The sequence below is a fragment of the Passer domesticus genome, chromosome 12 (assembly GCF_036417665.1).
Source record: "Passer domesticus isolate bPasDom1 chromosome 12, bPasDom1.hap1, whole genome shotgun sequence".
NCBI lineage: Eukaryota > Metazoa > Chordata > Aves > Passeriformes > Passeridae > Passer > Passer domesticus.
In genome coordinates, this window is record NC_087485.1 from 7,531,963 (window position 1) to 7,558,577 (window position 26,615).

Consider the following 26,615-nt stretch of genomic DNA (forward strand, 5'->3'; position numbering starts at 1 on the left):
ATAGGTGTGAGCACAGACTCCCACATGCAAGAACACTCTGGCTGAAGTGTCTCACAAGAAATGGAACTTCCCAAATTAAAATACTGGGGTTTCATAATATCTAACAGTGCATTTTGTTCAAAATTTTAAATACAAATAATCACTCATAATCCACCTGCAGGAAAGGGTACAAGTCAATGCTCTTGCAGAAAAATGAAATGGAGGTTCTTTGGTTGTGCTTTGTTGTTTTAGGATTCTTTATATTGTTTCTGGCAGACGGGTTAATGACTTCCTTTCACAGGACAAGCAGAATCAGAGTAAACCTTCACAGACAGGACAGGAAGTAAAACCAGATCCAAAATAGATGTTTCCCTTTACAATTGCCCCTGGCAATCTTTCTAGGCAGATGTGTCTGGTCACAGAGCTTCAACAAGGAAGAATTTCAGGACAACACCTGTTGCTTTGAGTCAGCCAAGAAATCAAGGTGCTGTATTAGCATTAGCTAAAGCTACTGCTAAAAGCACAAGGAGGTGAGTTTTTGACTCTATAGAAAAGACAGCATCTGGAGATGGACCCAAAGCTCTGCAGCAAGCTCTGCAGGGACCATCCCAGAGCACTTGTGCTGTTTTCCTCTCTTTCTGCAGGTGAAAATGTGGGGGCAACACAGACAACTGCTCCACCATCAAGAGCCACACCAGAAACACACACCAAAGGTGCTCTCTAGGTACCCAAAAAGAACTGAAATGGCCGCAGCTTGCTCTGGAGGATGGATCTCTAACTTCCCTTCTTGGGAAGGGCTTGCCATGCAGGCCAGCCTCATGTGAAAAGCAGTTGAAGCCTCTAGCCCAGGTTGCACAGTATCTGTAAGAGTTTCACATAATATTCTCTTCCTTGCAAAGATAATCTATCCACCTTTAAAAGTAAAAGCAGAAAGCTCATTCTAACACATTAAGTCAAAACACAACAAAGCCACTGACAGCTGAGACAACCCTTACCATTCAAATACAAAAATTAAGAACAATAAATTATTTAGTACTTTAAAAGTTGTAGGTAGCTATAGAGCAGTACTGTGTCAGTCTTCAGAAACTCAGAACATAGGAATGTTTATCCTGTTCTTGCAATCATCTATTTCCTCTTGCCCATAAAAATCCAGACAAGCTAAATGTAGGTATAAAATCAACACTTAATTTGCTTTCTCCTGTCCTTTGCCCAGAGAAAAAACACATTTAACTTGAAGGGGACTCATGGACAATCCTATTTACTATTGCATCAACTTAATGTAAAAATGTAAAGCAGTAGCTTAAGTATAAGAGAACTAAAAAACCTCCAAACTTGCCCTAAATTTCTAAAGATATTTTTCTCTGAAAGTTTGAAATCCCAAATCACTTTTGAGGTCCTCCTGTATTGATTTATAATTTGTTCTGAACATGCATGTCATGATCTAAAAGTTATTCCCAATATTAACTGATCTTATGAATATTTCCAAATAATGAAATTCTGAAGCAGTAGTTTCAATTTCATATTTAAACAAAGAAACAAATATTCCATTTTTAACACAAAGGCTGCAAAGCCTAAGTCATTCACTACAGATCCCTGCAGGAATGACTCAAACTACAGCTGCTGCACCAGTACACCTGGTATTTATGCAGAAATAAGCTTCATCACAAAAGCAGCCTATGACTTACAAAAATTTAACAGCTATTAATTTATCTTTGATAATACATACAAATTGGCATCATTCGAGGCTCAAGTTTTAAGCTACATTTAAAACAAAAATGTACAGAACAGGGGCTTTGTTTATTAAAATAAGTCAAGAGCACACATCTCCCAAAATTCCTACATCAGCACTAACACTCCCTTGCCATTTTTATAATTGATATCATTTTTTGGGATCATGGGTCATTAAAATCAAGTATTAAGTACAAATATGTAATTTCATATTTAAAAAGCACTAATGAGTTTGAATAAAAATTGTTTTCAATTTAAAGAAATTATAAGCAGGATGTATTTGGGCCAAAATGGAGTTTAAAAAGGCAAAAAGAAATATCCTATTTTACAGAGGTAGTTTGGAGGAAAATGGCATTTCCTTCCCTGGCTGCCAGTACATCAACACACAGCAATCTGCTGCACCTCCCCGTCCCCAAAGTTCCATTTCCATCATTAAAGCTGAATGAAGTAGCAAAAGTAAAACTGAGTGGGAAGGTGCTTTGAAAGGTTTTGTGCATTTCCAAGGACAGGGCATAGGGGGAAAAGGGAAGGAAAGGGAGAAAAGAGAAGGACAAGGAAAGCTTTAAGGCGAGTTTCCTTACACCTTGCACCCAGGAGAGAATTCCATTACTTCAAAGCAGGTGAAGAAAAACTACAGAAGATCCAATAAAAAGCCCAGAGCACAACAATCCAAAATGTATTTTTTGAGGGGAAAAACACCACCCTTACCCTTGCTACACACCAAGTTCACAGCATGGCAATTACACAACTGCTTCCAGCACTCAGTGGCGCCCAGCAGAGCCGGGCTGACTTCAGCAGAACCTCCACCACGAGGCAAAACGTTGACAGAAATCAGTGCTTTTACCAACTGAGTGTGGTTGTGTTCAAGGGTCCCAGAACAAGGGAAGAGATGAGAATCTTGACTCCATGTTTCAGAAGGCTGATTTATACTATATTATATTCTATTCTATTCTGTTATATTCTATTCTATTCTGTTATATTCTATTCTATTCTGTTCTATTCTATTCTATTCTGTTATATTCTATTCTGTTATATTCTATTCTATTCTGTTCTATTCTATTCTAATATTCTATTCTATTAAAATGCTATACTAAAACTATACTAAAAAGAATAGGGAGAAAGGATCCATCAGAAAGCTACAAAGGAATGGAATAAATAATAGAAACCCACGACTCTCAGAGAGTCCACACAGCTGGACCATGACTGGGCATCAAGTAGAAACAATCCATATGGACCAACAAAAGATGCACCTGTTGGTAAACAACCTCCAGACCACATTCCACACCCATCAGATATTGTTTACATTTTTTTTCTGAGGCTTCTCAGCTAGACTAAGAGAAAAATCCTAGCAAAGAATTTTCACAAAAATACCATGGTGATGAACTGAGCAAACCCAAAGTGAGGTGGCAGAAAAGCTCCTTACTGCCTGCTGGCAGTTGAGGCCCACGTTGCCCTTCTCGCCGCGGACGACCTTCATCAGGCAGTGCAGCGTGCGGCCCTTGCGGTGCAGGCCGGAGCAGTGGTGCTCGATCTCCCCGCGGCAGCTCAGGATGATTTCTGGGCTCAGAGAGAAGTCTTCCATCAGCATGCGCCGGTAATCCAGCATCTCACCCTGGCACTCGCTGCTCACTTGTCGACCTGAGGCAACAGAAAGTGATGTGATTTAGTTTCGATGCTTAGCAGAGCCCTTCTTGACCTGTGCTACCAGCCTGTTGGAAGAGCAGGGACAAGGTCCCCTGAAAAACACCAGACTAAGAAATGTGCTGGAGCATTCGTGCTGGGGAATAAACCAGTGGTTGTGGTAGCTCCCATCACTTCAACAACCCTGTAAAATACAGCCAGTTATGGATTTAACACAGGTTTAAAAAAAAAAGAATGCCTGAAAGATTAGGAGAATCTGATTTTGGACTTCACATTACAGGCGTTGCTTCTGAAGAACAGTTGTAATCACTCATGGATCTGCAGCTCTGTAGCACAAGTCAGCTTTTCCCCACATGCTCAAGGGCTCCTTTTTCCACAGAAGACACCTTTGATAAGTTCACCAGCTTGCTATGTAACCGGGAGAGGAATTTGTTTGGACAGCAGGTTAAATGTTTTCTCCAATGAAAAGGTTCTCTAGGGCAATAGCACATAAATGCTCAGGAAGACAAAACTCAGGCTTAAACAAGAGTGTATATGGAGTGTCCAACAAACCACTGCAGCTGCACAAAAATCTTGCTGTAGTAAATGCTTAGATCTCCTATAAGCTTTCCTGCAGTCCCCATCACAACTTATTTATATGTGCACAACATCCCATGGAACAGAGGACACCCCAACAGGGGCTGCCAGGCATTGTAATACATGTCCATGGTGCTGTGTGGAATAATTAGTGCTCCTCCTGGGCTATGCCTCATGCATGAGACACTGCAGAACCTGTTCCACCACGAAACTGAATAGCTGAACAGCAGTTTTCTGCATGCAATTCAGGAAACCACCTGCCCTACTGCAGGGAGAAGTGAAAAAAATAAAACAATACCCCAAACCACAACTTTTCTACAAACAGGGCACATCATTTCCACATCAATCAGAAGCAATGAGTTATTCAAACTCACAGATGCAGACTGGTTATGGGATTATGGCAGCCTTTCCATCCCATGCCAGAGGCACTGCAGCATTGCAACCCTGCTGCTCACTCTGAAACCACCCAGCTGCATGCCAGGAGGGAAAACAAGCAGCTCTCCAGTGCAGATCTAGAGGATGTAACACATTGTTTCACATTATGGCAATTTCACAGAGAACCTTTAGCATGGTACAGCGGCACTGAGCCTTCTAATGCCTTTGGAGACAGCAGCTGATGTTAGGACACCTCCAGCTTACATTAACTTAAATGACCAAAATTAATATTCTCACACTTACTATATGGGGAAAAACCAGAGTCACAGAAATTAAGGCATTTACTCAAGCTACTGAACTGCAAGAAAAGACATTATTTACAAGAGGCAGAGAACTTAGTATCCCTGGTTTTCCCTGAGTGAGGATAAACAGGTTCTCTATTTTGTGTTTTAACCTTGTAGCTTATTTAATGCTTGCTACACAATGGAGGAAAAGAGCTGCTTCAATTCACAGTGAATAGAAGGATTTGCAACTACACATCAGCAGTCCAAGTGGGATTTGCTATTTTGCATTTTAAACTTCTTGTCTGCACAAAAGGAGTCAGTGGCAGAGGGGTTTACTCAGCTATTCTGATCATCAAAACAACAGCGATGAAAGCACCACGATGAGGAAATTTGCCTTGGAAACAAAGTTTGGAAAGAGAAGGGGACTGTAAACACACACTGAAGCTGAAGGTCCCTGAATTTAAAATCAAGGTCCCAGCAAGTCTTGAATTCCACTTACCTCTGTGCACAGCAGACTCCAGGCACATGAGCAGGTAGGAGAGCCGGGCTTCCCGCGAGCGCGGCAGGTTCTCCACGTTGCAGCGGTATTTCTTCAGGTCGCTTTTACAGGACTTGGCCAGCGAGTAACTGACTTTGTAGTCCTGGGCAATGAGCTTCTGCCGGGTTGTCAGAGCATCACGACACTGCAGGAGACACATTGGGGTGGTGGAATGAGCTTCTGTGTGCTGCTAGCAGAGAGCTGGACCTGCTGCTGTCAAGTTTTCAAGCTGCATCTCAGAAAACAACCGATGCTTTTAAATTCATGCATTTAAGCTGGACTGCAGCTAAATTTCATTTGTCTCACAGAAACCACACAGTTAACAATGCACACTGAGGTCAACAGATCAGGGGTTTCAAAGGGAGCAGCTCTCTGTAGAGCAGTTCTTAGAACTGCACATTTATCCAGATTTTTGTGAAGAGTGTGACTCATTCGTGGTAACTAGGAGCAGTTGGTGACATTTATCCCAGCTGTGGTACATGCTCACCCCATGCCCTCAAGAAATAACTTTTTCCAGTTGCATTTACAAAATAATGTGTTTCTTGGATTTGTTCCGCAAGGCACTGAGCAGATGATAGCAGATAAAACAGTGTAACCGTGGGAATTTCCAGCCATTTTCCACAACTGATGAGGTTCATGAGGATGCACTGTGGCCAAACCTGAACCCAGCAGCTGCAAGAACAACCCTCTAAATTTCAACCAAAAAAAAGACCTGTAAAAACACTGCTACACTTCATAGCTTTTGGTTTAAATTATGTGAAAATTAAATCTGAGGGCAACAGATAACTCAGAATAGCTCAAGCAAAAATTTGTCCATTCCCAGCCCACTTGAAAGAAAGGAAAACAGTGAATATGCAGAGTAGGGGAAAGAGGGAGCAATCTTGGCACAAGGATCAGAAAGTCCTAGAACCTGCTCCCCACTTTCTTACATCAGGTTTTTGACTTCACCCCCTTCTTCCCACACCTACTTGAGGACCTGGAAAGCCCTACTCCAAGACATTCCCACTCTGTCTTTCATGCTCCTGTGCAGTCCCAGACCCTGGGACTGGACAATTTTACAGCTCTGACACAGGGAGATACAGGCTTGCAGATACCTCATCACCTGAAGCAGGGAAAGGCTGGATAGAGCCCAGGAGCCAGTTTTGGATGACACAAAGCAAGCCACCCACCCGCAGCTATTGCTGGCTACATGTGTATGCAGCAGCCTTCAGCAAGGAGGGACTCTGCTGGGTAACAGCTTCTACAAAACCAGTGACTCTGCAGATGGCCCAACCTTGGCAGCTACAAGAGTGAGAACCACATTTAGTGCTCCTTCTGCTCTGCAAACTGCACCCTCAGAGCATCCACCCCTCTCTCCCCACGAAGTCATCTGCTGCAGCTTGGTGTAACCTCACTGCATCTTACATTCATACCTCAGTCAGCTGATCATGGAAAACACCCTTCAAGAACTACCAGTGTCCCTGTGTATCTAAACAGAGGTTAAGCAACAGCAGCAGTTCATTTCAGTAACACAGTTCTACAAAATGGAGCTTTGTTTAAAGCCCTCAGAGATCACTTGTTCAGATTTGAATTTGTTAATTGGAACCAAGCTGTCAGACAGCTAATGCAATTAACAAAAAAGAAATTAGTCTGATCCCTTCAGCACTCTGAGTCAGGCTCCTTCAGCAGATCTTCTTTGAGACGATCTTTACCGATATTCATCTTCACATCCTTCCCAACAGATTACAATTCCATATAATCCCAAACACTATGATGCTGCTTCCAAAATCACTCAAGGTATTGCTGCCTTAACAAAGCACCTACACCAATACAACCTTTTCAGAACTAGCTTTCTAGAACAACTCTTTTTTTGCTGTTGTTGAAAACCACATCTTCAAGAAAACCAGAAGGAAAACTTCTGTTCAGTCACTGAACCATGCATCCTTCCCACACAGAATGTGATGCCTGAAAACAGCCTTAAAAACACAAGTGAAAGAAACACAGCTTCTTTTTGTTTTTAATCTTTACAATTAAAACATCATTTATCTAAGGCTTACCCCAGCATGCTGTGACTGCTACTTTAAACAGTCAATCACAATGCTACCACTTGAGCTCCATGTCTTGCCTCTCCAAATTACCCACCCAAAAGCTTTGATTTATTTAAATCCTTTACTTGAAAGACTGAAACTTGAAACACAAAAATATCAAAGTAAAAGCATTTGTTAAACTAGCTGATTATCTGGCTAGGAAGATGACATTTTCCTTAACACTGGAAAACAATAATGCAGCCTGGACTGAGGAGTGATCTGATGGTTTCTGCAGTAAGGATTTGTCTCACCAGGATACTTACCTTTTCACTCATTGATTCTTCAAACTTGTGATTAAAGAGGCACTTGTATACTCGGCCTTCCCCAGCCTGAGTCTGTGAAACAGAACAGTAACAGTTACCCTTAAAGATAATACTTGTAACATTTGATGAGCAGGCTAAACTACACCTAAGGAGATTTTTTTTTAAACTAATAATATATTCAAGTTAATATTTCAAATGACAGCAATAGCTTCTATGCAATAAAAACCGTTTAAATTTTATTGCATTAAAAAATCTAGTCATGTTCATCACCCTTTCAGTGTAACAATTCTCAGCTAATACAAGCTAACTGAGACTGAACAATGCAGCTCATGCTAGGCACAAAAAGTGCAGCAAGTACAGTCAGACCAGGCTTACTTTGTGCAACAGCTCACAGCTGTAGAAAGGAATGGTCACTCACCTCTGCCTTTCCTCCCCCACTCCCTGTCACACCAGCTGTCATGCCCCGTAAACCATTTATGCCAATTCAGTTCATTAACCCATTGGAAATAATGCGTGTTTGTTGGGTGAGTGAATTTAATGCTGGAATTACTGCAAAATGACAGTTACAGGGTGTCTATTTTCAGTATTACACAGTATCACGCAGGCTCAAGTCTACAGTTCCCTTCACTGCTTTTTCCAGAGAGGTTTTGGGCTTTTTTAATGGATGACTGTAGAGAGAAAGGAGGAGGAAAGCACTCACATTTTCACAGAACCGCTCCCTGTCATCGCGGCACGCAAAGTAGAGATGCCGGTCCAGGTGGAAGTCATCAGAGGAGAGCTCAGCTACACGAAGGATTGCTTTCTTACACTGGTCAGAAACCTGGATCCGAGGATCAGTCTCCTCTGCCTCTTTTACCAAGCCTTTTTCCAGGCATGCCACCACCTCTCCTTGTGAGTGAGCATCCTGTGGGAGAACAAGACACCTGTAACCAAGCTTTTACATAATCAAGTGAGCTGTGATTCTGGCCAAGTATCACATTAATTAAGCAACAAACTGTTTACATATAGAGTTCCCAATATTCAGTCTAAACCCCATTTAAATTCAGAGGAGGCAACAATTAAAACCTGTATGAACTACACTTTATACATCACCATCCCACTGATGGTCACCATGAAATTCCCCCTCCAATGCTCTGGGCTTGTTTTAATGTGACTTAATGAGATTATCACTACTTAGTCACACTGCTCAGAGCAGTTTACCAAAACAGCCAAATTATCTTTAATCTGACACAGCTTTCTTGGCACCATGGCAACAGCAAGGAACAGCATCACATTAAGAAAATGCTTGGGGAGAGAAAAATCATAGTTTTGCCATACTGAGACAAGCCTTCAGTTTGGGTGGTGAAAATTTGTGATGTAAAAAAAGGCCACAAAGGAGCTTTGACCAATCCAGGCTTCCCAATTCCTCCACTAAGAGAACACAAAAATGCCAAGTATTCAAGAGTAGACAGAGGTCTCTGACAAAGCAGTTCTGGCCCAGTGCTGTGCACCACATCCATTGTCCTGCAGGCCTGGAGACAAGCTTGGACTGTGAGCAGCAACTGCCAATAAACACAGAGAGCCTGTGCTTTGCTCAAAAGCCTGGAAGAGACAGAGCAAAGCTCAATTTAGCTTCCTATATCCTCATTATGTGCTTAGAAAGAGAACAGTGCCCCCTCCATACCTCTGCAGAAGGTCTGGTTCCTCTAAAGGACTCTACAGATACAAATTGCTCAAGGCTTCTGCAAGTTTTTCATGTGAAGGCCATCTTAATTTATGCTGCTCCGCTGTGAGAGGATATTGCCACTAAACTTACACTGAGTATGCAACAAGGCATGCATGTTCATATTCAGCTGAATCACCCAGCCTGGCATTTGCAGTCACCATTTAGGAGCCATCCCTTCAGCTTGCTCTGTCAAGCAGATCATCCACTGCTGCTACAGGAGCATGAGTAAGAGAGCAGACTCCAGAAAACATATCCATGACTACAAAAAGCCACACAACTCTCCCCAATCTTTTTGTTCTGAGGTGTCTCCTTACACAGGCAGCTTTTGATTCCTGTCTTAGTTCTGCTACACTTGGAGCACAAGCAGAATTGGTTAATTACTTGTTAACTCATAAACACAACCCAGAAATATCATCAATTTAAAAAGGCTAAAAGCAGTTTTCCCCCCAGGAAAAAAAAAAGAAAAAAGAAAGCAAGCAGAAAACCTAAAATCCACACCTCCACAAATTCCTGATTTTGGTTTGCTCCTTTCTTTGAGTGAGAACTGGCCAATTCCATATGCTGACTATATGTCTTCAAAGAAATATAATTATCAACAGTCCCTTTAGGACTGATCCTCAAATCTGGATTCTGAGGAATAGTACTCAGAAGTAAGTTTGCCACATCACTTAAAATTGCCATTTATCCATAACCACATCAAAGACAAACACTGTTCTGCAAACTCTGACGGTCAGTCACAGGTAGTAACTACAGCTGAGAAGATGTCAAGTGTAAATGATTGAAAACAACCATTTTAAGCTCCTGTGGCACATTTTTGCTCCTGCCTAAGTGAAGTTGCAGTGGGAGGCAAGGCAGATCAAGGTTACTTTCACTCACCTGCAGCTTCCCTAGCAAGAAGGGCAGAAGGCAAGCTTTTCCTGCTAGGAAAATCAGAAGTTTCCTGGTTTATTGCAGTGTAGGTTCAGACTCCTGGTCAGAGTCATATATGTAAGTAAACCTATTTTTAATAGGAAATCTGGAAAACAGGTTTCCATATGCTGGATGCTGAATGTTTGCTGTTACACTTCAGGGACACAACAAGAAATGGCTCATCTACTGCATTCCTTTGCTAATAGAGTTTTCACATTTGGGCAGATCATTCTGAAGTGCTGGCTACTCTGCTGCCCTGTGTTACATTAATTTTAAATTATGTCAGACTCAACAGAAACACACAAACAAACCCATCTGGCCCCTGAAACATGCCCTTTCCTCCAACCATCAAGCATTTACACACCTCCTTGTGGTGCTCTTAAGGTTCCTATGCCCAATATGACTGTTTGGAAGATTTACTGGCCTAATCTGGGGTTCATTTTCAGGCAGATCAGGTCCCTGCAGTGCTTGTGCTGACTAGTTAAGCAATTTTAAGGAGAGCCTGACTTTTCATTTCCTCAAAAGTGCAGGAAGACACCCACACTACTGCCAAACAGAGCATGGGACTCTACAAACATGGTTTAGAGAAATATCACTTCAAGCTTTAATTATAGGGTAACACCCACTGTATTTAATATTGTACCATCTCTTACTGCAGACTGGAAGGGAAAACAAATGTGTGTATAGCTGCACTCAACCACCCTAAAGCAGCTGGCAATCAAGGCTTGTCCCAAGGATGGCAGGACACCTTTGACACACCTTGGTGGTACCTGTATCACCACCCAGCTCTCCACCTCAAGAGATGCCTGTTCCCACCTGCATTCCATGTGCCAGCAGTCCTGGGTGGTCAGCTCAGCTTCAGAGGCACCAGAGTCAAGGATCATCATCCCACAGCTCCTGCACCAGCTGCCTGGTGTGTACAAGGGTGAAACAAACCCCTGCTGCAGCTCTGCTGTGGAATGAACCCTAAAAACCATTTTCCTCTATCCAGCACCCATTCTCATAAAACCTCCACTCCAGAGTTGAAAACCTCTAAGTTCACTCCAGAAGTCAGGACTGCTGCAAAACTGCTGCCTGATGACAAAGTCTAGGCCTCGTTTTTCTGGAGCAATACACTGAAATATAAAAGATCAAATCTAAAAACCACATGTGGTTTCTGGAACATAGCTCCATCAGCACTACCAAGTTTTAAATGTAGAATTTCAACTGAAATTTGCAAATATCTGTAAAACAGACTAGATAATTACCTAGACTGGAGAGCCCTGAAACTCTTCATAGCTTTAGGAAACCATATACCTAGATCCACAAAAGATAGAAGCAGCTTTCCACTACTATCCCACAGCACTTTGAGCCACAGAGGAATGAAACTTAGTTCTAAATGTATGTGCTCAAGCAAATCCCCTTCAGCACAACACTGGGAGATTTTAATTCCTATTACTAAAATTCAAACTCCAGGCATCTAGCTTTAGGCCAAAACAGAATTTTAAAAACATGGCATTTAGTATTCATTTTCCATTAGAGATTTCACTTTCCCCCAGTATAGTTTAGGCTTTGCAACTGCTGGGGATTTTTTGTAATTTTTCAGAAGTTTGCCAGAAAGGATTTGATCCTGTCTGAAACCTGACATGCCTCAAGTACAGATCTGCTCCAGCCACAGCCTTGCAGATAGAAGCTAGAAAAGTGACCAAAAGAGAATGAAGAGTAAAAATAAGCAGCAGGCAGGAGAGTAAAATATAACCTGGCTCATCAGCACAGCACCCTGCACTGGACAGTTGTGCCAACCCACTGGAGCAAGAGCAGCCAGGCTATGGAAAACCACCCAAGAAATCTACTGGGAGCTCCAGTTCAGCATTCCACCTGGCTAACCCACACACCAGGGATGCTGGGGAGTCTCCTGGATTAGCTAATTCCCAGTACTTCAGATGACAGTACACTGCTACACTACTGCACTGAATAAACAAGGATTGAGCTGAATCTCTTCCCACTTAGACTCAGTCCCCTCTGTGTCCAGTACTTTTGTGAAACTAAGGAAAGAGAGCAACTGTACTCAAAGCACTTAGAGGTAAAAAACAAAACAAAACCAAGAAAACAATGGTTTCCTAAGGTGTCTTCCTCTAGGAAAAATATTATCTGATAAATTACTACAAGAGATGTGCAACTGACACTTATGCAGCCTTCATTATGGCAAATAATCAACTACAGCTTGGACATCGTGGCTAAACAGCACCTTGGCAGCTACACACTACCCACCAGAGTTTGATACAATCCTGGACACAACCAGGACTGGGAAAGTAGCTCAATTCCATCAGCAGCTGTAGAAGAAAAGCTCCATTGCAATTATCCATTTTAATTTCAAATTAGATCCCTATTGCATGAAGATAAAGCAACTTTAAAATACCAGGAGACCAAATTCATTATGAAACGCAACAGCCTCGTGGAGAGGCGACTGAAAGTACTATTAAATGTTTCTCCACTAGTTGGGAAAAGATGAAGACATATTCCCCCCCCAACACAGGCATGTTAGAAAACTTAATGCCTCCAAATGACACATCCACAGCCTGTACATATAGCAAAATGAAGTCTAGGGTCAGATCAAGACTTCTAAACTGAACTTGACTGCTTTTACAGAGTTGAAACCCAACTAGAAATGTGTGAAAAGAAAGCAAATAAACCACCACATCAGAAGCAACAAACTCAGTAAGAACAGAATTCAATTAGGAAGCATCAAGCAAGTTTAAACAAAAAAAAGGAAGTACAGAAAAAGAACATGGTTAGCTAGCAGAGAAGCTTCAAGGGGCAAGGTAATTCCAGATTATCAACCTGAGTGCCTTTCACAGTTAAAAATGCCAGTTTAATCCAGTAACTCTGATGAAGCTACTATACTGCAATCCCCTAGCTGCCTGATGTAGATGGAGTTCATGGTCTAGCTGTGCTTATTTCCACAAAAAAAGAGAGAGAATTTCTTCCTCCATCCTCCTCAAGTGTCCAGGTCCTATTTATTAAATTTGCAGTTACCTTCAGTCATACAAAAGGGTAAAGACTGTTTCTCTACAGGTAACTCTCAGAAGCTAGAGCATGGAAATAAAACCTTAACCAGCATCTGATGGAAGCAAATTAGATTTCTCTGAAGCAGCAAAGGGATAGAACAGAACACCAACAAAAGAAATGCTTGTATAGCCATTTATAGCTGTTTCCATAGCAGTATAGAGTACTTCAATTGCTCCAAGTGCCAAGGATGACAGCACAACAAAAGATATATGACAGGCTGTAATGCTTTTTCAAACCAAGGCACAATATTCTGGGTTGGGTACCAAGAAAGAGAGGAATATGCTTGAGCCATAGTAAAACCCATAGAAGTTTGGTCAGTGATCACTTTGCTAGCCCACAGAAACTTGGTGAGCCAAAGTTTCCCTTTCTCTGGTGCCTTGTGGCCTCAGCCACCCTTTCCATCCTCCCCCTTCACCCACCTGAACCAACCAGTGTGGTGAGTTAGCCACACAGGCCTGCCCACACTGGCTTCACTCCCACCATCTGAGATTTGGTTTATGCTTACAAAATCCCCTCTGCTGTATCCCTTCAGTGCTACCATAAGTATTTTAATTTATTTAAATTTGGTCAAGCCACAGGTAATATGCAGACCTGACCCGCAGGATTCATGTTACACTTTTGGTTTTATACTGATTGCTAAAAGCAATTTCTCATTCTCATTTCATGAGGTCTTTCAGCCCAGTATTAGAAAAGAGCCTTTGCTTTATGGAAAAAGCAAGTTACTCAGCTGTTACCAGCCTGAACCTATAGTGCATCCAAGTTCCTGCTGCTTCTGTTGTTACTTTTGTTCTTGTTTCCAGAACTGAGTCCTTATTTTTGTGCTTTCTGTGGCTCAACTAAGTCTTCTGGAATACACTAGAAATTAAATTTAACATACTAGCTGCTAATAACTGTGAATATCTCAAACAACTAGGAAAGCTTCTGCTTTTAGCCAAAGAATATGTATCTTATTACAAACCCCTTCATTAATAGCTCATTTATGAGAGTAATTGTTATAAGCATAAAAGCTGTAATTAAAAAGTACTGTAAAAAGTTGATAGGCTAATTTTAACTTTATCCCTAAACATAAAAACTTATCATAGAAAAAGTCACTCATTCCTGCAGCACTACACATTTGCTGCATTAGCTATGCTGAAGTAGACAGGGAAAGACAGTCCCTTGAAAATAATTCCACATCCAGACACTATAAACTGTTCTTTGCAGCAACCTCTGCTTATGCCTCACAGGCAAAAGAACACTGATTAAGTAAAACCAGGACAGTACTGGTGTGTACTACTAAAATGTGATACCACACACCCTGTGCCCTTCAACTGATTTTGTAGGGGCAGAGGAACAGAGAAGCAAACAGATAAAAGCTGTTGATCCTGTCTACCAACTACAGCCTGAGAAAGCAGAGAGGGTTATAGCACAGGCATCATCACCTTGATAACCTTCCTGCCAGACCCAATCAGACTGTGAAATAAGCCAAGCAACAGGCCTGCTTAAATTTATTGTATGGATTCAATGTAGTGAGTCAAGCTCTAGAATGCCTCATCAAAGAGTCAACCTGCCAGATCACTTGTAGTGGGGTGTGGAAAGACAAATGAAAGTCTCCCCATAGCAGTTCCTCACAGAGGAATGAATGCACATTTACTAAAAAGGAACTGCAAACAATCAGGACATCACCCTTTTCAGAGAGATGAGATACACCATCTATTCTCTCAGTTGCAAGTAAGACAGTAATACTACTGCAGAGCCTCCCCATCAGTTTCCTGAAGTGAATGACTTTTACAAATCTATTGGCAATCTACATGTTCTCCAGATACCTTTTCTCCAGGTCGAATGCTGCCACATTTCAGGAGATTGATGTCAGCTTTGCAGTCATCCATGAAGCCACAGATCAACCGATAATCACTGAAGATAATGGCTGTCATTTTAGTGATGTACTGATGGCACTGGTACTCAGTGATGTTGCCTCTGTGATCCACCAAACATGACACCAAGAACCCTTTACCAACTGGCTCATCTGCACACTCCTTTATCTGTTAAAAAAAAAAAAGAAAATTACAGTGGCTGCAGCTTATGAATTTAACCTTATAAGAAAATCCTCAAAGAAACTTGAAGCTGTAGCTTCAAAATCTGCTAGCAAAGAAACCCTCTAGGCTTTAGTTTGATTTCCAGTAAGTCAGAATAATTGAAAATATTTTAGAAATGAGAAATCTCATGTGTGCCAGCATCCAAAAAAAGCAAACACAGCGACCTTGAGGATTATAAATTCTATTGCTCAATAATCGTCCTTTATAATTACACTGAACCCCTGCAATCAAGTAGACTTGTAGGAAAAATGCTAGTTTGACAAACCTTTATTTAGAAAGCTGAGCATATTACAACATCTCTAAATCATACTTAGACCCCCATTAGCAACCTGACCTCGTACAATATAAGATTTTGGCCAGAAGTGAGACTGATTTAAAAGTCAACACTATTTATGGAACTGTTTATAACTTGCTAGGAGATGAAAAATACTATAAAGGAAAACTCTCATCAAATTCTTTTCTTAGAGGCTCTTGCATGAACTGATTGTTGGTACTAAAACCATTTTACTCAGTGGTCTAAAAAAAGTAAAAATCACAGCTAACCAAAGCTGAAAGCTGTGCAGGGATTGGAAAAGCAGCATACAAGAACAGACAGGTCCCCAATATAAATCACAGCCTGCACTGCTCAGGGAAGCAGACAGGCCAAACCCACCACCTCTGGAAGTAAAAGATGCAGGCACTTTTGACAGTGTCTTTCTAAAAGAAGGGGAAAACATGGTAACTTATCAGTAAAGGATGGTCCCAGGAGAAATCATTTGATAGGAGCAGTGCAATGCCTCGCTCCAAGGAGCACTGAGACTACACAACTCTTTAACCCTGGCAAGCCCATGTTGAAATACTTGCCCAGTTCTGGTGGCCTCTGCTCAGGAGTGTGCTGAAAACTGCAGTCATAACACTGCAGAAAGAACCCCTGGCAGGCAGACACTAAAGTTCAGTGCTGACAGGTTTGCAAGGAATAGATACATGGGCTGACTTGATTGCACCAAAGATTTGTCCCTGTAAAAATACTGAAGGGCTCATCAATCTCAAGGAAGATCTATGGCAATCAATAATTCTGGCAGTTTCAGATAACAAGCAAGGGCAGTGCTAAGGGAACAGGCAGGAAACCATTTTATCAGTGCTCAAATACCAAGTTGGAATATTTATATTGGAAATTTTAAAAAATGGAGAGCTGTCTCTAGGAAGATATATTCTAATTCAAACAAGAATAACTCAGGGCACCCTGTGACAGACTCACACAGGTCAGACTAGATGAATAAAACAGATCTCTGCCTCAGCTTATGAGGCCATTACTTTCTGTGTGACAAATAAAACATTCAACATTTTAAACATCATTATTTGAAGGCAGATGTGGGCTGGTGAAACAGTTTATATTTAATCTAAATAGCTACTAGCAAAACAGTTACTAGAGTCAATGTAATTGTTACAGATAAGGTGTAAAATACATTTTAAAGTGAAAACACATAGGATCCTTGCAGGGTGAACAGGACAGAGTTGAGCAAGTGCTCTCTGAGAAAGCTGCATCTTTGGTTTGGCCCTACTTCAGCTCCAGTACCATGAGCCAAACCAGCACACAACAGCAACATGCTGTTTTTGGAAGAGCCTGGCTTTGGAAACAGCCCCAGAGCTCCATGGCCTGAGCCACTGAACTGCAGAAAAGACCAAGAGAACATGCTATTGCCAGGCCACTTCTAAAGCAACCACTGTTATCTGGTAGCCAACAATAATTCTAGGTTAAAGCTCTTGCCAGAACTTATAAAAGCCACAACAGCTGAGAACAAAATAAACTGGAATTTTAAACTGTATTTAGCTGATAAAATTTACAGGTGCACTTTCAGAACATACCCATACCCAGCTGGGTCATTCACCATTTCTCAAATGACTTTTTATAGGAATTGCCCTTCTAGTTGTATTTTGTTCTTAGTGCAAAGCAATAATTTAAACAGAGCTCCTTCACCCAAAAAGTCATCTATACACGTTAGTGGCAATTTAAGGAAACTATGAACAGGTTAATATTGTATGGGAGGAGTATATGCCCACTATATATGTGTTCTAAAGAGTTTTGTAGAAGTACCGTTAAAAATATTAGAGGAGTGGTTTATGCACCTGCATCAGGATTAAACACCAGAAGATAAAACATGAGATTATAGTTCCTTATCTAACCTTCTTTAACTAAAAACCACTCACCAAATGACAAAATTCTGAAATTATGTATACTCTTCCCACTGTTTTTAAATGCAATATCCCAGATTCACAGGGCAGCGTTTACAGCATTGCCAGACTGCCACTGTATAAAAATGGTAATTAACAGACTATTAAAAGAGCATTTTCAAGAATGCCTTGGTTGTAAAAATTCTGCAGCAGCCATATGACAAAAAACAGAAAAACATGATCCTTTCTATGATCGGAAAAAAGTGGGATTCAACAGATTTGGCAGTGTTTGCTTTTGGGAGGTACCAAACTCCAGCTACAACACAATCCTTAGATGCAAGCTGTCCTCCACTGTTTGATCTTCTAGCCTTCTTCTAATAAGTATTTTTTTGATCTCTCCTTACACTAAACAACTTACACTAGAGCAGAATAAATGTTTTTTTAAAAGGCAAGTTTATGGCTAGGTCACATTATATTGGTGGATATACAAACCATGGTTTTGAGAGTATGGCTTAGTGACTGAATTAAGTCAGCTGAAGCCTGTACAGCTGCAGAGACCTTGCTTCCACTGCTTCCCTGAAGTCTAGCTGAAAATCACGACAAACAGAGGAAGAGATCTCAGCTCAGCAAGCTCCGGCATAAGCTCACAGCCTCAAGAGCTTGAGCACAAGGAAAAAAATTATAGATCAAGTCATCTTTGAAGCTGTACCGAGGTGAGTGGATGCCTGAGACACAGAGCAACAACTCCTAACACAACCTAAAAAGAAGTTCTTAACATGGTCTCCTTGGAGTAAATACCCTTTAAAACTTGAAAAAAAAAAACCCCTCAAGTTGATTTTCATTTGATGTCTGTGTGCTTACCCCTTCTGCTAGCAAGACACAGTCCAAAATCAGCCTTATGTTAAATTTAGCAGAAGGCCTGCTCCAACAACACTCTTACAAATGTCAAACACATGATGAGGAGGGGACAAATCCAATTCACAACCAATTTCTGACAAAAGCTCTGGGAGGAGCTGGTGGGTTGCTAGTTCAGCATTTCTTTCTCCCATCCCTCTGCCTGGTACCACTAAGGTACCTGGCTTCTTCAGCAAGGAGGTTGAATTAATTACAGGTACAAATTTGGTATATGATTCTAGAGCTTTCCCAAATTATTATTCACATATTAATTTGCTATTAGTTAGTGAATTAGCTATTAATTCACAAAGAAACAAAAGCTTCAATGTCACAAGAGCAGCCAGGCCTTCCCCTTGGCTTACCTCAGCAATAGTGGACTTGCAGACTTCTCTGGCCACGGATTCAAACTTTGGATCTGTAGTCAAGTTCAGCTTGTAGTTCCACAAGAGCTACAGAGAAAGCATTTGTAGAAAGGGAGTTTAAGAGTTTTCCATGGAGAATAACAAATATTTTGCTTCAGAAAACAATTAAACATCATTCATACCCAATCTCTATCATCATCCTTCTACAGTGAAATGATCAATAATAAGTCTCCCTGACAACACTTTTGTCCCTTCATTTCTGCAATAATCTTCTCATACTGAACAAATTCAGGCTGTGAGAAATCTCTGCAAGGTCATGAGCTGACTCATTAAAAGCAAAGATAACAAATGAAGAATAATTCATAACTGAGAGGATAAAACAATGAAAGGTTTAACTTGCTACCTGCTGCATACTTAGCAACACCTTTAGCCCACCACACCTTTGTGTGCCATGGTGTGTCTGATGCAAGTGAACTGAACAAATTAGATCTTCAATATGAGCAGATGTCATGCTGAAAACCATATAAAAACCTAGCAAAAAAAGGCAGGAGACAAAGCAGCTTGATCCTTCTGTGAGGGCTGCGACCAGACAACTTTTTGGATGCAGACATATTTCAAATCTACAGGAGGTTTATGCTTGCACAGCAAAACAATACATTAGAACTTAGACTGCAATAATGCCTCTGAAAGGACAACTGTTCTTCCAGAAGCCAGCAATGAACTCATGAAGGAGCCTCAATGTACAGGAACATTGTACAAGAATCAGTCTTGGGCAAGTCACACCCTGTAGATACACACACATGTCCCAGATGTCCTCCTGAGGCACCATAAAGTAAAAATACAGGGTAAGGTCATGAAACCTCAACAAATTAATAGCTGAAGCATTGCCTGATTGCTCTATTAGATCATCTGTTTTTCCAGGAACTTAAGTTGCATTTAAACATTTTTCATTGACTTAAAGATTAGGAAGTTGTAAAAATTAATTTTAAAAACTCTGCCTTCATGATAAATTAATATCGAAAAAGATAAAATTTGGTAAAACTTTTACATTTCAATTGTAGACAAAACACTGGGAAAACAATCACATGCTCTACACAAGTTTTACACCCACTCCAGGAAGGTGGAAGCACAGAGAGAGAACCAAAATCAGAATCAGCATAACTGCACCACCTTCCACACCTCTTATGATTTTGGAGCTGTGAAAAGTTAAAAAAGGAGGTGATGGTAAACTACGGTGTTATAGACGGAGTAAATTGTAAACATGAGGTTTAGTAGGTAAAAGTGAATGAATGGGGAACCTGTCCTTGCAAAGAGCACTGTAGGTCTCTCCCAGACAGAACTGGAAGTACAAGAATGAGGACACAAGATGAGAATGCATCTCTGCATTTGTAATCTCACACTTTGGAGAGTCTCAAAACATGATGGTCTCCAAATGAACCTTCCCACGAACAGAAAGAAGGTTAAACTTGCAGCCTAGAACTCCTGATTTTAGCACTAGGCTGTATTTTCCAGGGGATGATCAGCAATTGTACTGCAGAGAGAGGCAAAGAAAACATTTGGACAAGAGACAATCTCTCTGTGGTCTAGTTTTTTATCACCTCCCTTAAATTTCTGCCTGAGAAAATGAGACTTAGCCCACAGTTCCTATTTGTGAATGGCTTCCACAATCCACATCCACCCAACATTTGAAGCAGAGATGCCATCACTTAATCTAGCAGAAGATAGATCCAACTTTGACTTCTAAAATTCTCAATTTCTTCTTCATTCAGGTAATTTTTGCTGGCACATTTAAATGTCAGGCAGATACATTTTAATTACTGGAGTTTTCTCTTTTTCAAAAAGACTTAAACAGAAACATGTTGTGCCCTTCATCTGATCCAGCCCTGCACAACAGAGAATTACAGCTGCCAACGAAGTCAGGCAGTGCTAAAGGTTAATTTATAAACACAGTTGGAAATTACTGGTTGTACAGCATGACTGGGCTTCATCTCTGGAATATATCTTCCAATAATAAAACAAAATACAGCTTCTCAAGCATCCAAAATCAAGACTGTCACTGAGGCATGAGCTTGTCTGTCTGTGTTCAGGGCTAACCAAGCAATTAAGGATCTTGATATGGTGTATGCTGCCAGAATAGAAATGAGAAAAACCAAAAGAACCCTAATACCAACCTCAGCAATGAGTTTTATCTTTTTTTTGAGAGTCTTGGGATTTGAAGTGTCAGCTTGACAGCCCAAAAACTGGCTAATAGTTTGCTCACTGTTAAACACAGTGCTGAGAGGAAATCTGTTCTAAAACCAGCCAAGTGTCTCAAACTGCCTCTAAATATCACACCCCCACAGCATTTTCCAAACTAGTCTAAGAATTTAGCAGCTGTGAACGTAATACAGAAGGTGTCAACAGCTGAAATTAAGAGTTTAAATTCAGTACTGCTCACATCTTTCCTAAAAGGAACACATCACATTGCTCCCAGTAACTCACGGGAACCACCCCCCAATTATAAAACAGGAAAGACGTCTGCTATCCTCCCCTGATAATGAAGTAGTTTATAAAGCTCTTAAAAATGTTCCACTCTGAAGTCTCCATTAAGACCAATGTGGTTATACTGGGTTAAAGAAGTCACCTTGTGTTCTTCCTCCAAAGGCCAGTACAGAAACCCAAATGTGTTGTGATTAATAGTCTTTGCAAAGTACCAAATGATGCAAAATACCTCAGGTTCAAAAGGGATAGGAGGTGCAAATGCCATAGCTAGAGAGTGAATAAACAAAGCAATACTTACATGATTGCAGTCTGAAGAGATTTCATTATCTGGCTGAAAGGAGAAAGAAAAGGAGTGTCAGTTTATTATCAATGTGATGCATTTAACAGAGAAGAGTCTAAACTTTTGAAACTAAAATACTGTCAACTCTTTTCCACTGTAATAAACAACTTGACACAATTGACAGGAAATTTTAAAATCTGAATCACAAGAGTGATGATACCTAATTACCAAAAATGAACAGGTACCTTAGACACTATGGTGTATTAACAGAACAAAAGCACAAGAGTAGCAGCATTTATGTAGACACTACAAAAGCATAATGAATGCACTGGCATCTGCCACGATTGCCCAAACTAAGAAGGTTAAAAAGCACCTAATGGAAAGAAGTAGGACTAGGATTTCAAAGAAAAATTAGTTTGGTGCATACAGCTGAAGGACAATGGTAAGACCCTCTCCCTTCCCCCAGACTGAAATGTTCATATGCCCCATTTGAGAAGTAACATCTTTTCTTTCAGTCGTACAAAAAAGAGCTGGTTCAAAGCAGCCCCAAGATTTATACTTTCAACTGTGAGAAACTGGTGACATCCAATATTCATACATCATTTCAAAATATTCCCTATATTCTCCTGGGGAGTTCCTTTGGAAAGAACTCTGAGTGCAAACCACCCCATTCTCCTTTCAGCCTGAGTAGCTCTCACAATGAAGAGTTGCTTGAAAAAAGTTAATCATACAAACTGCTATCTCCTCTCCACAGCAGAACAGCACAAAGGCAGGACAAAATCACCTGGTTGTCACACCCACAGGAAAGTCAACCCTGACTCACGAAGTCTCTGCTTCTACTGATACTTAAGATGCCAGACACGCTTTAAGAGCCACAAGACACAAAACCACTCTAATCTTAAACACATCATTGACACGAGGATGTGAGACCTCAGGGATCTGACATCAGAGAACCAGCATTTCAGCAGTTCTGGAAGCAAGCACAGCTTTGCAGTGCAACATTTGCTGCTGCACAATCTGCTACACCAACACTTGTACCATTGCTGCTTTGGGGACCATGAACACAAGTTTATGAGGAAAAAAGCACGCCTGGAAAACATTTCCAAGCTCTTAATTACAGCCATTATTAACTAAAGCACTTTTATTTTTCATAGCAGTAAGTGGCAGAAATCACCTCTCTGCTTTGAACATAAAAAATGGTACCTGAAGGATTACAGTAATTAATTGCAGTTTGGTCAGACTGACATGATCTAAAACTCTATCTCCCAAAGTAATTATAAATTTGAAAATTTGGATATCAACTTTTTTTTAAAAGGCTAGCAGAAGTCTGCTAGTTATCCCCAGACTGCAGAACTGATTCTTTCAACTGAAAACTAAGATGCCACCCAAATTGCTTCATTTTACAACATCGTCTAAGACCAACACTGTTGTGACTTACAAAGTGTACTTTCCTTAATTTTCTGCACTCATCCCATATCCTTCAGCAACAGATGAAGGTTTTAGCCTACTTCCAAAAGCCAGGAGGCAGAGCACCCCCCACTTAAAATGCTGTCTCAGTCTTTTAGTCAAGGATAGTTTATTTATAAAAATATATAGGCTAGCACTGGAATTTTGCTATAGAGGACAGGACTTCCTAACACATTTGCAGGCAGGAGAATTTGTACGGGTCAGAGAGCACTCCCACAAAACTCTTCAGGGTCACTTCAATTATTTTTGCACCCTCCAACCTGGTAACCTTTGCTTCAGATCCACCAAAGATTAAAGCTCAGGGTTTTTTCTGGAAAGATGAGCCCAAAAAGATAAGATACCTGTTCTCACTGACTTGGGAAGCTTAAACAAGCTTTTCTTGAAATACACAACAATAAAATGTTACACATTGAAATACCAGACTTCCCTATGCTCTGTAGCAAAACTCAGCTCTGTGAAACACAATCTAGCCTTATTCTTCTGAGAAGAGTAATAGAACTTAACTGGGACCTTAACTAAGCTTTAGTACTGCATTCACTCACAGCTCGGTACTTAAATATGCAAAGTGCATTATCTAGCCAACAATCCTTTCAATGTGGAACAAGGTGACCCCCTGCTAGCTAAGAGCTGTGATCCTTCTTCCTTCTTACTACTGAAGTGTTGGAGAGGTGGGTCCATGCAATGCTGACCTGCTTCTCCCTATTTTAGTGAAACAACACAAGAAAAACAATCCTTTCAGTTTCTGTCTGATAAACTGAAGGGCTGAGTTTGAGGAAGGGGAAGAAAAACACCCCAGTGCAACTCACACATGTTCTGCCTGTGGCCCTCTGTCCACTACATCCACCCAAGAAACTTCCCAAACAAGCAGTTTCAGAACTATATGCAGTAAGAGTCATGAAAAAAAAGTGAGTTTCAAATTACCACTAAGGGAAGTTGAAGAGCAAGAAAAGCTGCATTGTGTCAGTCCCATATGGTGAGCTTGTGGAACATTGATGCTGAGAAGACCCCCAGGGCAAGGGGAAGGAAGAGAGCAGCCCAGACCAGCACCACATGCTAGTCAAGGCATTTTAGGAGAGAAAGCTGATGGCAAGGACGTTCCACTGATTAGCAAGAGAGAAGGGCTCCTCATACATCTCCAAACGGAAGGATTAAAAACAGCCTTTACAGAAAATGTGTGTGCCTCTGGGCTCACAGAAGCTTTTGCTGTTTAGCAGCTTCAGTGGGAATATATTGCCTCCCTTTACAGTTCTCTAAGTTCTCCAAACTCCTTCACGCACTAACACTCACATTCCAGAGTACGAACACCACTTCCTACCTCCCTGGGAAAGCAGGCTTCAGAACAAGTACCACATATAAGAAAACCTGAACAGAAAAAGCATTTTCTTCCATACAACCACAAACAACAGCCACAAATCACATTGCATTAGTGTTATGAACTCCACAGAAAAATGCAAAGGTTTGTGTGAAGTCCTGTCGCCAACAAACTGAAGTTTTTTAAAAGTGTTTTTAAAGTGTTTTTAAAAGTGCCTTTTTAAAAGGCACTTGTTTTTAAAAGTGCCTTTTCCCATCCACCAGATCTCAGTCACTGAAGAAAACCATGACTGTCATCCACCCCTCTCTAAACTCCTCTGCTTTGGCAACAGTATAAAACTAGGTCAAAACTATACAGCAAGGTGAGCAGCCCACCACCATGACCCAGGCCCAAAGGGCCACCAGGTGCTGGTGCTTCAGCAGCAGAAATGGGCCATCATCATGCTGGGAGCCAAAGGAACTGGAAATGGTGACTGAACCAGTGTCATGCATCACCATCCAGGGCACAGCACACTGCCTGGGGTGCAGTTACAGCCACTCCCTCAGTGACACTCAGAGCCCCTTCCAGCTGGTGTACAAAACACACTTGATTTGGTCTTACTGCATCACATCCCAAGGAAAAATAAGTCACACCATGGGATTTTGAGAAGCAAACTAAGTATCCTGATCAACTGATGCAGATGAGAATGGTGAGGCTGGTTGCCCAAAGAAGCTGAGAATGACCTGTCCCTAGAAGTGCTCAAGCCCAGGATGGATAAGGCTTGGAGCAACCTGGTCTAGTAGAAGGTATCCCTTCCCATGACATAAGGTCGAAACGAGATGACCTTTAAGGTCCCTTCCAACCCAAACTGTGCTACAGATCTGTGAAAGTCAAGGTCTTGGGAAAACTCTGCAGGAATTATTTTAGATCTCCAGCATTAAGATTCCTTTGCTTCCCTGCAAAAGTCACGCAAATGAAAGAGTATGAAGTCAACTGCTCAAGTGCCTTAATTCCCAGAATTTAATCCCTCCTGAGAGCAGAAGATGGGATAACGTCAGAAACTTTCACTACTCTTATGGGGATGATGGCAGACATTCCAATATTCTTTTAAGGCAAGAATAATAGTTAACTAGTTGAAAAGCAAGAACCAGGCATATCTCAAATACTAACTATGGATAATCTTCAGACATTGAAGACAACAGACTTTGGACCTGCTCAGGCAAAAGCCATTGAGAACCAACATGGATCAAAACAGCAAAATAAAAAAGCAATTGGCTTATGGATGGGAAGAACCCAGTAGATGTCCTCTTCCTAAATTCAAAGGAAGATTGCAAAAACCTCAAACAAGTCAATTAGGAAAAGATCTTACTGAAAGCAGCTACATTCCTAAGATAGAGAGGGAAGACAGAAGTCCAGTCAGACTGCAGGTGGTCCCCAGTTTACTGCACTGTCACACAGTCTACACATACTACACATGGTGCACAGAGACACACAGTGCAGGCAGCTCATGTTTTGGTTTTTACACTTTAATCTGCACAAATACATTTATCACCAGGATCTGTAGGGAAATGGTAGAGTGGGCTTGCTGACCTAGAAGCATCTAAGGAGGAGGCCAGAGAGCTGAAAAAGGGACAATGGCTTCTCAGCTGTGTCCTTCCCACAGACAACAGCCATCTCTTCACAGCAAACACACACAGCCAGGACAGCACACTCACAATAAAGTGATTCAATCCTCAGGTGTCAAGCTAGGTAGACTTGCTGGACACCTGGAAACAGCACAGGCCAGATGCAAGGCAGGGATCAAGGAGCCATCTGGTGGAGCCACCCTCCTGCAAACCTGATCCCTTTCCAATGCAACCTGATCCCTTTCCAATGCCATATTAGAAAATATTCTGCAGAAGAATTTCTGGAAACGTGAGGAGATAGAGTAGTCAGAGTAGTCTAGGCAAGAATCAACACAGCTTTTGTAAAAGAAAAACCACACATCACACAACCACCCATGCTTCAAACCTACTGAAACATCTTGGAGTTCTGAGCCAAGAAGCATATGGCTACAGTAAACCATTTTCACACATCCTGCAATCCTGAAAAAGTCATGTGTGATAGGAAAGTTAAAACCAGTGAAATTTAAGTTCAAAACAGATGAGAGGATGTTGTAACTTAATTACACATTTAGTGAGCAATGAAAGTTAAACTTGTTAAGCCAAGCTTGAAATACTCTCTAATGCCAGTGAACTCTTAGTACTAAAAACAAACCCCGTGTTGTCATGTCAGCAAAAACACTTTATATTTACCATCCATGCTTTGAAAAGAGCCACTTTAAAGCATGGTAACTGTGGATATATCATGCACCAAAGCTGTATGCTCCTAGCTTCCATATACTTTGCTTATTTCATATAAATAATTTTTTCCAGTTACAAACAGAGCTAAAGACTGCAATGCAGCAAATAATTTACCCAAATAATTATATCCACATTGGTTAGATGTTGCTAGTTATGCAAA

At 41.1% G+C, this 26,615-nt stretch overlaps 1 protein-coding gene across 1 annotated transcript in view; it reads right to left on the bottom strand.

Annotated features, from left to right (window-relative positions):
• GLG1 (golgi glycoprotein 1) overlaps nucleotides 1-26,615 on the bottom strand; it is a 77,251-nt gene that overhangs the window by 18,441 nt on the left and 32,195 nt on the right. Inside the window, exons 2-8 of the mRNA XM_064387295.1 lie at nucleotides 21,374-21,406; nucleotides 18,595-18,681; nucleotides 14,918-15,133; nucleotides 8,151-8,354; nucleotides 7,451-7,522; nucleotides 5,083-5,266; nucleotides 3,131-3,345 (exon numbers count right to left, since the gene is read on the bottom strand). Of these exons, the coding sequence (XP_064243365.1) occupies nucleotides 3,131-3,345; nucleotides 5,083-5,266; nucleotides 7,451-7,522; nucleotides 8,151-8,354; nucleotides 14,918-15,133; nucleotides 18,595-18,681; nucleotides 21,374-21,406 (1,011 nt within the window). The remainder of the gene's footprint in view (nucleotides 1-3,130; nucleotides 3,346-5,082; nucleotides 5,267-7,450; nucleotides 7,523-8,150; nucleotides 8,355-14,917; nucleotides 15,134-18,594; nucleotides 18,682-21,373; nucleotides 21,407-26,615) is intronic.